Here is a 12,425-nt window from a genome sequence, read left to right as displayed (position 1 = left end):
GTGTGGCGCCGTATGAGATGGTATGATTGGTTCCTTGGGGTTGCCGTCCTGACTGCTTAAGGTTCCCATTTAAGAAACGACGGCGACGCCGTGGACAACGTCAGTTAAAAAAATTAACTTATCAGTTCACTTACGAATCTCGCAATACTCTAAAGTCATTAAGTTTGTTTCTCACTGCTAAAACTATCTCGAAACTCAATATGCAACACAGTGTTAAATTAGATATAGAAATTTAAAAAAAATTAGCCGTCGTCGTTCACGTTCTCCAGACAATACAAAGTTTGGTCCTTTCACGTTGTTGTTTTTGCATAAGATGCTGAGAAATTTTAAAAGATTTATAATGCACTGCCAGTGTTCTTCTCATTAAACCTTTTGTTTAGTGAAGTTCCCGTTGCCATTGCCGTCGTGGTTTTCTTAAACTCCCGAATAACTGTCAGCCAAGCTTTTTTTTCTGACGTGGATGAAAAAATGCTTTTCAGACCAAAATGGCTGAAGAAGCGTACCCTTCAGGACCATACATATCTATGTAACTTGTATCGGAAAGTACTCCCCACCTGATTTTACCTTCAACAACTTGTACTAGATCTCTCAGCATAGGACAAGTTATTGCAATATTGGACTAGAACTAACAGCTCGCTCTGAAATAGTTTTAGTCTGTGAAAAGTCACCCCACCTTCAAGTTCTTTCACTTTAACTGCGCCGCGAAAAACAAAGGCTTAAAACGGAACAGCCAGTTAGTTCAACTTCAATTTAAGCACGAATTTTGATAATGTAGCAATGAAAAAAAAGCTTCGCCGTTGTTTTTTAGCGTTTTCTCCAAGCCAAAGACCTTTAACAAATTTTAAAAAACCTGGGAATTCGCCCCGTTTGGCGCCATTAGGTGTTTCAGTTTCCGACGGGCATACAGGCAAGTATACGTAGATTTTTAACCAATCATAGCGTGAGTTGTGTCTATGTTATGTCATAAAGCGCCACCATACATTACCACGGATTATCTAGAGGAAAGAAAAAAGAAGAAGAAGAACAGGAGGTCGCACCGTACAATTCAAAATATCTTACTATATTAACAAATCTTAAAGAGATGATTTATTTTTTTCCTGGGTACCAGCCAATAAATTCATTCTTCTCGCGTACATTACCTGCTCTTATCAATCGAGAAAACGGCTCGTTTATAATTCTGTTCGGGTGGGTTAGTCAATATGTGGTACAGCTATTGTTACGAAGGCAGCAAGCGCGTGAAAATTAGCTTCTTTATGACGTAACAATACCCAGGTCTCACGTAATTTGTAATCACAATTCTTTGGATGTGACTTGACAGCAGTATTTTGGATTTTTATCGAGAGCAAATTTAAGCCAATGCGCACATGAATGCTTCCTATCCGCCATCAACACCCGGTAGGGTTTCTCTTTACACGTGATCAACGAACGCGCATTGGTGGAAATTTGATGAACTTTGGCCGCGAAACCAGACACATCGCTGGATCACATGTAAACATGGCGGCAATGTTTAGGAGATATCGTTTGATTTTCACAATCTTTTGAATTCTTTACTGGGAACGATCCTTACAATTTAGCTGAGAAAAGGAATGGCAGCAACAGGGCCGTATATAATCTACAAATCTTCCCAGTTCTGCGCCGCAGTTCGTTGCAATGTTGGCTTCGATCATCCACTTCGCAAGCGAATTCGTGAAGTCGAGTTCCCTTTTCCGAAAGGTACAGACACGCTGCCTCTTCGGCTTAATTTGGAAAGTTTGACTACCGCAGTCAGTGAAATCTGCCAGCAAATGAGAGAAAGAAGAGAAAAATACTTGCTGCAGAGACAGAGTATAAGGCAACGAAGAAAAGGTTTTTGCGAAGATTTTCATCCAGACGAGACGGAAGGAAATCTGAGTTACGAAAATCAGTTGGTAAACCGGGACATTCGCCTTCTTGGTGCAGGTGGATTTTTGTGGGATAAGGAGCGAGTTACAGACTATGAACTGTTCAGGTTAGATATGTCTGTAATCAGTAATTCCTAAATCGATCAAATTAGTTTTCATGTAGTGAAAATATATATTCAAAATGTTTCACAAGCAATCGTCGACTAGGTTTCCATCAGATTCTGGTTTTCGTAGAGGATCTGTTGCGCTACAAGTCTCATCTCCTTCAACTTCCATTTTCATCCAAACCCATGAATTTACACCAGATCTGTTGTACTGAGTTTGATGTCTGAAACACGAGAGTCAGTAAATTGTAAGAGCTGTACAGGAAAGTGAAATGTTGAACGTTGAAGACTTAGGTTTTTTTCTGGTATTACATAAGTTGTTATCATTTCTTTGGGGTGCTCATTCCGTTCAAGGTGATTTCTTTTGTATATCTGCCTGGTACATTTTTGAGATTTGGTTCATGCTCAACTGTTTTGTTCGTGGTATTCTAGACTTTAGGGGGCATAAAACAGCATTAAAGAGTTGCTTGGGCACAGCAGAGAACAACCTCTACGAGCGAAGATTATGATTGAATTTAGACAAGGAACTGAAACAATGGATGATACATTACTATATAAAACCATAATAAATAAGCTTAAAGTTAAAAATACTCGACTGATAGAGCCATACATAATGTTACTTGACACTTAATATTATCTGCTAAGTTTTCAGGCTGCTGTCTATCCAAATGCCCATTACCTCCCCCCATCCCCTTTCTTTCCAGTAGTCATCAGCTAAGCTTTCTTCCCTGAAACCCTTAAAGTCTACCAAACTGTTTTCTTTTTCCCTTGTATCATGCTTGTTTACTATTAAGATTTATTTAAAACTATAACTCCCTTGAGTGACCAAGACAGAATTTCCCCTTGCAATATCCATATGATATCAAGCAGACAAGTGATGAGAATAAAATAAAATATCAATTAGGAACTTATAATCCAATACCAAATTATTTGAACTAACCTTATAAGAATTGTATAGCATACAAGAAGGATAATTACTAATGAGATCCTGGGAGTGAAGAGGATAATGTACTTAAAACCTAGTTGAAAGCATATTGTGCTACTGGTTTTTTGTTAATATATATTTCAACATACATGTACAATACATAGGATTTTTCCAAGTTCCGAGGGATTACATAAAATAAGAGCAAAAATTAAGAGAAAAGAGAGCTAAGTGCCCATGTGCAATTTATTCTAATCCATCAAATTGGGGATTACTAATTCTGCTACTAAAATAAATGTTGATTGTTGTGTTTTTTCCTTTTTGTTGAGTGTTGTGATATCAGATCTGTTGTAAACTGTCACACTTCTTGTAGGTCACTGGTATATACCACTCTCACTTTTCATGTATTCTATATTGAGGATATACATTGTACATATAGGATAAAGGTGTGAATATGATTGTGGAACAGTAATTGAATATTTATCTGTAGATTATGAAACAAGCATATTCCAGAGAGTGGCTAAATTTATGTATGACTAAGATTTTATTTTGGCTTTGCTTGTTCTTTAGGTGCAAAAAAGAAAACTCTAGGAAAAGGAAAAGTGACAAAATAAACAGTGACAAAGAGGAATGGGAACACTTTATCAACCAACATCAGTTAGAAGTGTGGAGAAGGCCTATTGATACTACTGGGCTTTATGAATACAAAGGTAAGAACTGTAACCAGACATATAAATGTAAACTACTTACTATTCCTCTTGTCTGAATTAAGGAACTATTTTCACCAAGAAATTGGTGACAATCAATACAAATGTACATGAAGGTTCTAAGGGAAGTTTATGAAATACCTTTGTACTGGCTGTGCTGCTTGTATGGGGTACACAAAAATTTTATAATTAGTTCTTTTGTGGGCTTGGGTACTTCAGGTGATCCTATGAATCTTTACATGTATCTCATGGGTATCAAAGGTGCACATTTCAATTTCAAACACAAAAATGTGTTTACTTAATGCACTGTATATACTATAAAGTCAGTTTTTTGCAAGTTTGGGTTTTACCTGTTCGTGGTTTGAGTATGCTCTTCAAGAGCTGGAAGGGTTTTTGTCAAATGTTATGTGGAAATGAAAATTTTAGTTCTGCAGCTGTATTACTTCTACATTGTACATTTTGTGAAACTTCTGACCTACTGTATACCTCTTCTTTTTGTAGTTTTTGGTACTTTCTTTGATATAAATGCAACATCCTTCTATAGGACTCAGGTGAGGATAGCTTCCTTAACTTAATTCTATTTAACCTGTTAATGATAATGGGGGCATCACAAGCAACTTGTGACTTGATAATGTGGCAATACTCTTGAATTCTGTGTGGTTTCAAAGAAAAAGAGGAATAAAATAAACTTGATGGAGATTACACAATTATATATGATTAATAATTTTTTATAAGCCTAGGTTTAAACTTTATCAAAACATTTCATTTTTATTGTCTTCTGACTTGTCTTCATAATCATACTATAAGGAAAAGGAAATTTTGGCTGAACAGGTTCCCTTAGAATTTTACGGAAGGATCAGCCAATTGTTCAGTTTTGTAGACTTGCTTTGGTGTAACACTTTTGAAAATGTGACACTTGGAACTATATATTCTGCACTAAGTATTAGAACAGTTTTGTTGACAAATTACACTGTTAAAAAAACAACAACAACAAAGTATAATGACAGCTTCAGTCTGATTGGGCATTTGTGTTCAACTACAGTCTGATTGTGCATGTGTGTTCAATTCACTGTTTATCACATGCGGTACCTGATGTATAACTGATTCTTAGTGATATGAGAAATAATTCTAAAAGAGGTGTATTTGGTGTGCTTCTGGTAGGTGTAACTTTTCTGGAGAGGTCACTACATTACATGTTATTAACTCAGTCAAATGGCCAGAATCTCTGAAACAATGTTAATAGTGAGGTATTTATTTTCAGGTTGATAATGAATACCGCCTATGCTGGGACCAGTTTGTTTTAAAACTTGATGTTGTTGACTCTGATCCTGTGACTGGAACTGAAGTACTACACTGGGTTACAAAATTTCCTGTAAGTATCTCATTTTATACATCTATTCTTTTTTTGGGTTTTGCATTGTTTGTTTCTTTTTAACTTGTTATTTATATGATAGGGCTAACAATGTTCTGGCCCAGTTGTCCAAAGGGTGGATAACCTTATCCTTCAGATAAGGGTTGACAAAATGTACTAAGCTATCCACCAGATCAAGATTTATCCAGTAGACAGTGTCATCCACTCTCTTCGAACAACTGGGTCCAGACCCTTAGTTTACCAATACAAATAGAGGTGTGCATGTTTAGTGTTCATGAAGTTGATTTTAAAATGTTTATCTGCAGAGTGTACAAAAATTATTCACAGTACCTTATCAGTAAAGTATTTAAGTAATTAAACTAATTTATCCAAACTGCAGAGAAGATTTTTCGGGAATAGTGTACTCAATGTTTTACCTTCTTGTTTTTTTTCTTTTGTCATCTATAGTACCCATTGAGAAATAGAGACTATGTGTTTGTAAGAAGAGGGAAGGTAAGTAAATGGAGATTGTTTTTACAATGGGTTTTAGTCAGGCAGAACTGCCAACCTCTTCCTATTATGTATTTTTTTCTCCTTTTCTTCCCTCTCCACCCTAAAATCAGTATGTATATTCTCTATACTGTTCTCCATTTATGTCCTGAGATGCTGACAAAGAGAATTTGTTTAACAATCAAGAGCTTCTTTAGTTGGTGATCATGTCCTTGATTCAGGTTGATATTGTAACACAAAAACTAGGAGCAGATGCTATTTACACTTAGGCTTCAAAGGGTAAAGTGAAGAATGTGCTGGTGTGTCAGCATTTTCCTTTGAATTCTACAGTTGCAGCAATGTTTAGTTTTCTGGGATTTCTATAAAACACTGCACATTCAATTAATTAACCAGCATGAAAAAATAATTGATATGCTCAAGGAGATCTTTGAAAAGCTTAGAAACATTTATACCAAGAAGGCAAGGTTACCAGTGCACTATTTATTTATTAAAATTTGACATTTTAATGTCCATATTTCAGATTGATCATAATTCAAGGACGATGGTTCTGTTATCAAGGTGAGCAACAGAGTAATGTTGCATAGAATATGGTTTGTATCAGCACGATTTCAGTGCACAGTGTAAACTTAAATTTCTATAGAGGTGACCCACCATTAGTATGGCAAGTGTTACTTACTGATTTCCCATGAACCCCATTTAACCATCATTGCATGCATAGACAGGTGTTTTAAGGGGTTTGTGGTTACAAAAATGTGACATCCAGAAAATTATGCAATTGTTTGCCTTGAATTTCCCTTTACCTTTGTGTGAGCAACATAGTGGAAAAGCTGAATATACTGTTTGTTACAGTAATTAACTGTTCATGATTACCTACCCAGGGCAACTCATCATCCACTCTGTCCAGAGAATAATGAACATGTGCGAGTGCCAAGCTACCACTCCAGCATGGTGATTGTACCACATAAAACATTTGATGAGGTGAGACAAGCTTTTGATCTTAAGAGCTGAAGGTTCAAATTATTTTTTCTTAAAACTTTTGAAAAATGTGAGACTAGAAATTTCAGTTCAGTTAGTAATTGGAGATAATGTAAGAGGGCAACATAATTTTTTCTCTTCTGCAAACCTTTCAAGTTCTTTTTTTTTTTTTTTGGCAATGTTCACTTTACAGGATGGATTTGACTTTGTTTTGTCTTACTCTGATGATCCCAAGACAAACTTTCCATCTTACTGCATGAATATTTTGACAAGCACAAGTAAGTGAATGCAATATCTTTTGTGGATACAGTGACTGGAATGTACTTTTAAATGTGGTTCCTTTGGGTTTGAGTCTGGTGCAATACAGCTTAAAGAAAAGGGCGTCTTGCTGTTGGGCATATATGTATGTTGCTTCATTGTAGAATTAATCAAAGAGTTTGGTGGGTGAAACAAAACATGATGTGTCGTTTTTTATTTGAAGAGTTTTCCTGCCACTGCCAGGCTGCCATTTTATTGAGAAGTGGGGGTTGGCACTGTATAAGTTTTATGGACGTTTTAATGGAATTTTTACAGTGATTCATTCAGACTAGGAGCAAAAGCTCTTCCTTGGCTTAGTTAAGACTGCGTGTTGAAAGAAATGGTCAGAAATATCTTGAAAATAAGCAAACCACAGGAAAACTTTTGGAGAAGAAATTTGTGGTACAGATCTATGTTTTGGCGATATTTTTTTCTTGGGTATGAGACTAGGCTGGGAGAAAGAGGCCGACTCGCCTATACCTTTCATACTTACACGTGTCTCAAGGATAACCTGTTTGTCTTGAATGATACCATTCATCTCAAAAATGGCTGTTTTCAGTTATTTTTCAGTCTTATCTATGTGCTTGCACAATTATCTATAAGCTTATTTAATGATTTGGAGTTATTCGCTTTTTTCTTTTTCAGATCTCCCAACTTTTATTGAAACACTTCATAATGCAGCTGCTGGTTTAAATCAACACCAAGAAAAAGTTTTACAAGCGGGTTCAAATACCACTATCACAACTTTATGACAAAATGAACATTAAAATTATGAAAACATCGTGGAAATTTTAAATTTCAGCAAAGCCAGTTAACTGTTTTTGCAAGACGTAAATTGATATACCTTTCTGCAGTACTCCGAGGCAAGTACATGTGAACCTTTGAGGATGCACCAAGTGCAAAGTTGCGACGATTCAATAAGAGTTGTAAACCTATTGTAGTTTCACATCACGCAAACGGTGTGTGGGGTGAATGAAGCCGAAAACAAAGAATATTTTAGAGAAATTAAGAGAGAATTAATTGAGCAAACACTGTCCACTCAAAAACGAAGTTGTGTAGAAAAACGTAAACTCTATTTTTGGTATGATGTTGATTAAATACAACTGCAATACTTTGCACGTGTAGTGTTCTATGATCAGATTGTACCACGACAATTAAAAACTAGAGTAGGTGTTCGTGATTTTGAGTACATCCAACATTATATGATATATATATTCGAACAATGTACGATGTTGCGCAGATTTTAAATTTTATTTATTTATCTTTATTTCACATTTTCAGTACTGTGTCCGTGAAAAATATCCCAAGAACTTACACCCTTAAAGAGTTAAATATCTTAACCTTTGGAGCGCTCTGAGCGTTAAAAATTTACTTTCAAAAGTTTGGTTGCATAAAGACAAAACACACGGGAAAAGAGAGAGAGCTGCTAAACAACGTCGTGAAAAGATTATCTCGGACCACAAGTAACTTCATTGGAAGATGCCTTTCGACCTAAAGATTATTTTCTTGGTCTACTGAAGCCACATTTTTTTATCACGCCAAATTCTTTACATCGGCACTGAAACAAAAATCAACACCTCAAGACGGAATAACACGAGGTCACACGTAAATAAGTAGCGCTGTATGTCTTTTTTTCTTTCGTGGAACTTTTACACACTAGAGACCTGTTCGTTTTCACAAGTGATCTTGTGCCGGTGCCAGTCCTTCGCTTGACAGTCTCGGCTACAGTAACCACGCTTGTGACACGCAGAGCACTGGAAATGAGCTGCGGCGCCGCATGGGCAAAATAAAAGTGCTGCTTCTGAAAATTAGAAAAGAAAAACAAATTCAACCTAAACAAAGTTGGAAGCGAGAGATTACTTTGACTTCAATTCAACCTGCTCCCACACTGCTATCCCTAGCGCGTTTTACTTTTCCTTACCTTGTTTGTTGGCAAATCTGATGATTACCGACAAGTTATACATGCTCTTGGTTGTCGCCTCGCTGGATGGTTCCACATCAGCCATCATGGCATCTTGGAATAGGAAAACTCGCTCAAGAAGGGTTTCAAAGAATTCCCTCTTTAATATTTCCCGAATGTCACCAAGGGTAGCATCGCTAGGAAACTCGACGAAGCCGATTTTCGTGAAAGGCTTTCTTCCTTCTCCTTCAGCGACTGTGTTGAGGACATTCACGGGAAGTCTGACAGTGTATGACTCCTCTGTTGTTAAAAAGAATTGACACAGTTCAAAAAGAATTATCAACAAAAGGGCTCCTAGAACAGGCACCATCTAACATTAATTTCCCCGGAGACCTCACCGTTTGACATGATCATGAATGACACGATTCAAACATGATACGCGGGCTGAGTTTTTTAGTATAAATTCGACAAAAATTCTCAATAGACTGCATGGAACAGTCCTTAATATACCCTTTAATTCACAGGAGTGTTTAACTTGTAATACTTCGTACAGAAAACAGACAATGAGAACACTTAAACTCATCAGGTTGAAGTTGTTGTCTTGATCTCCCACCAATTTCTCGCAATTACTTTACAAAGGAATGTGTGGCTGCCAGTGGGGAAATTAACAATAAGATCTTGGGAATTGAAAAGTTAACTGTCGAAGGTAATATTGGGTTGCATTGGCACTCTGATTGTTCTTAAGAATTTGTACACTGCGTGAGCCAACTGCAAGCGAAACTACATGCAAAAGTAGTCGTTACGTTGTAAGCCGCTTTTTCTTGCGCTTCAGACTGTTTAAATCATTGAGTATGAGTTTTCTCAAGAGTTGATTTGCATGATTTTGATTATTGCTGCAGTTGTGGTTTTGCACTACGTTCAAACGAAAAGCGTGGTCGTCTGTTGACCCTTCCACCACTAATACTGACTAGCATCTAATTTCTCCTTATCACCCCTGAATCAAACATTAAGGTCGTAGGAAGCAGAGGAAGTGATCACCAACTTAAGAAGCACTTGATTGTTCAACAAATTCTCCTTCTCAACACTAAACGAAATAATGCCGAGAAGGAAAGAATAGTATGGAGAAAATGCGTACTGATAACAGGGTGAAGGAACTTAAACTAGAAATGATTAAGAAAATTTCAAGTGAACTAAATGACTCACCCTCTACTGTGATGTCATTCCCGTCGTTATTGTTTCCCATGTATCCAGGAGGAAGCGAGGTGACGTTCATTCTGGGTGTACTGTGACCGGAAGATGGGCGACTAGAATCCCGCGATCCTGTTTGAGCTGCAAGGAATAAGACGGCTCTATGACATTGACTTAAGCGTCTCATACAAAGAGATAACTCAGTTTCCCCGTCTATACTTGATCATGAAAGGGAGATCAAGTATCCTATTTTTTCTTGACATTTTTCACATCCGTGAAAACCTTTTTAATAAGTCAGAGATCTGCGCAAGGAAAGGAAGTTCGAAGATGTAACATACTGCGGCGAAAATATGTTATCTATCGAACATACAACTGCGCATTTTCAGAGAAATAGTAAAGTTGATTGTCACCTTGCAGTACATGAATGGTAATTTCTTTTTTTTTTTAATTCAAAAAATACTTTTTCCAGACTCAAAATCCTGATACTAATTGTTTTTTTAGATAGTTTTTATTCAAATTCAGATATCATAGCTCTTGTTCATGATCTTCGTCGAGTGCCTAAATGAAGAAATTGCTTAATTACCTTTTTTACCTCTCAAAAACATTTCTTTTATGTAACATAGCTGGAATCAAAATGTTTTACTACGAATATCAGCTCATTTTGGCACCTATTTGAGCAGGCTACATAAACTTACGTGATTCTTGAGCCATCAGTCTCTTGTACAAAACAGCTTTCTCAAAAATAAAATGCCGACGGCTCTGGTCTTTCAAAGATTTGCTTGTGGGAGTACCCGAGTCAGCCGAAGATGGCGTCCCATTCCTTGTCAACTCTTCGTCTGATAAATCACTGCCAAAAGACGCACCATTTTGGGCTCGCATTCGTAGCTTTTGTGGTGATTGTCTTCGTTTTGGCGTTTGCGGGCTTAAATTTATCGGTGAGCCTTCAGTTGAGGAGTTCTCTTGCATCAAAATTTGGCTGTCACTCTTATGTTTCACCGTCTGTCTACTAAGAATCGATGCATCCCTGAAGTTGGCGTCAATCGTGGGAGATGACAGTGCAAGCTGTGGAGTGCGCCTAACAAGTGCAGGAGAGGTATTCTCTGACCAAGCCTCAATAGACGCCTGAGAAGATGCAGAATTCACTTTGCGTACCTTCCGCTTGAAAAAGTTACCCTTTTGCGCTGAAGTATTTCTTGAAGAGGGCCTCGACGATGGAGGTGTTTCATTGTCCGAAGACTCGAAACAGTCATTGGTTAATTCGCTGAACAGAATCATCTCAGTACCTCCCATTTTGTCACTCATCTGCGTGGCTGAGTGCGAATCGATGATATTGATTTTTGATGCGCTTTTCCACGACAATTTACCTTTTGCTTGACGAACGCGTTTCCTACATAAGAAGAACGCCACTCCTATGATAACACCAAGAGCGACGACCCCGCATACCGCGGTCACTGCAGCCGTTGGAAATTTTGATCGGTCTTCCTCTGTTTGAGACACCTTATCATTACGGTGATAATCTTGTCCATCTACGCGCATAACCATTTGAGCTTGATATTCTGTGTTGTTCACACGCAAGGTGTACTCTGACTTGATCATGTCCCATAATGCAACTAGAGCGTTATCCATCTGAGATATCTGGGCCGTAATGTCAAAATAGACCAGGATGCTACCTCGTGCGAGTCTCACATTATCAATTTTTGCATGTGGGAATTTTGAAGTTAAGTCTTCTATGAACGTTTTCATAAAAGTGTCTTCGTTTCCTTCGACCTCTGAGAAATCGTTTCGGAAAACAAACATAACGTTTTTCATGACAGGTGGATCAAGACAAGTTGTAAATGATTCTGAAACGTTGACAGTTATCTGAGGCGAGTGTCCACTGGTGACCACAAGGGCAGCGTTTGGCGCCAATTGAACTGTTATTGGTGCAGGGAACGTTGGATCACGCGAAAACGTAAAAAGGGGTGTAACCACTGGCTCCCGCCATTTAGCACCCTTCGTTACCTGAATCATGGACACGCCTAAGTTTTCAGTTTCTATTTGGGACTGTCTAGTCATTATTATAAAGCGTTCGCCTCGATGTCCAGCCTTCACGATACCTCCGAACAACTCGTGCTCTTGATCGTAAGTCGCTATCAGTTCTCCTGTGTCGAATGAGGTGCTTTCAAGTTGTGCATTCAAGATGTCCGATCCACTAGCAAACTCAAAGTATAGTTGGGTGTCAGTATTTGTCTCCTTGGTTCCATCTCGAGCGCTCAACTCAGCTGTTATTTCCAACTCGCAGTTTGTAGAATTATTTCGGTGATCAGGTACGCTCGTATGAAAGAATTTTAAGAATCGCACCATATCCATATTTGCACGTGCTAACAGGTAGGCATCGTCCCGTTCTGGAACTCCATTTAGGTTGAAATCCATGACTTGAAGCTATAAAGAGAAAGTACAGGGTCCTAAAAGTAGGGGTCTTAATAAGTTCCACTAGGGTTAGAATACGCAGAAAGGAAAGAGATATAGCGGAAATCTTAAAATATATTTTACGGTTGAAGGTGTGGCAAGTAATGGTCTCTTCCGTCTCATGTCTTAGCTATTTTTCACAA

General features: G+C 37.8%; 2 protein-coding genes across 2 annotated transcripts in view; one reads left to right on the top strand and one right to left on the bottom strand.

The window, feature by feature from the left end:
- The first annotated feature begins 1,277 nt into the window (after positions 1–1,277).
- LOC113687029 (stAR-related lipid transfer protein 7, mitochondrial) lies at positions 1,278–7,860 on the top strand. The gene is made up of 9 exons (XM_027204728.2): positions 1,278–1,987; positions 3,477–3,616; positions 4,115–4,164; positions 4,875–4,985; positions 5,433–5,477; positions 5,995–6,032; positions 6,353–6,452; positions 6,643–6,727; positions 7,392–7,860. The coding sequence occupies exons 1-9, from the start codon at positions 1,587–1,589 to the stop codon at positions 7,496–7,498; spliced, it is 1,077 nt and encodes a 358-aa protein (XP_027060529.2). The 5' UTR covers positions 1,278–1,586; the 3' UTR covers positions 7,499–7,860.
- A 123-nt stretch (positions 7,861–7,983) lies between these two features.
- Positions 7,984–12,425, bottom strand: part of LOC113687028 (fibrocystin-L) — a 46,412-nt gene continuing 41,970 nt past the window's right edge. The window contains exons 55-58 of the mRNA XM_089198061.1: positions 10,530–12,255; positions 9,850–9,975; positions 8,668–8,946; positions 7,984–8,547 (exon numbers count right to left, since the gene is read on the bottom strand). Coding sequence (XP_089054187.1) covers positions 8,396–8,547; positions 8,668–8,946; positions 9,850–9,975; positions 10,530–12,255 — 2,283 coding nt within the window. The 3' untranslated portion in view covers positions 7,984–8,395. The remainder of the gene's footprint in view (positions 8,548–8,667; positions 8,947–9,849; positions 9,976–10,529; positions 12,256–12,425) is intronic.

The sequence above is a fragment of the Pocillopora damicornis genome, chromosome 2 (assembly GCF_964200805.1).
Source record: "Pocillopora damicornis chromosome 2, jaPocDami1.2, whole genome shotgun sequence".
NCBI classification, from domain to species: domain Eukaryota; kingdom Metazoa; phylum Cnidaria; class Anthozoa; order Scleractinia; family Pocilloporidae; genus Pocillopora; species Pocillopora damicornis.
The sequence above is the reverse complement of the archived record's forward strand: the minus strand, read 5'-3'. Positions and strand labels throughout refer to the sequence as shown.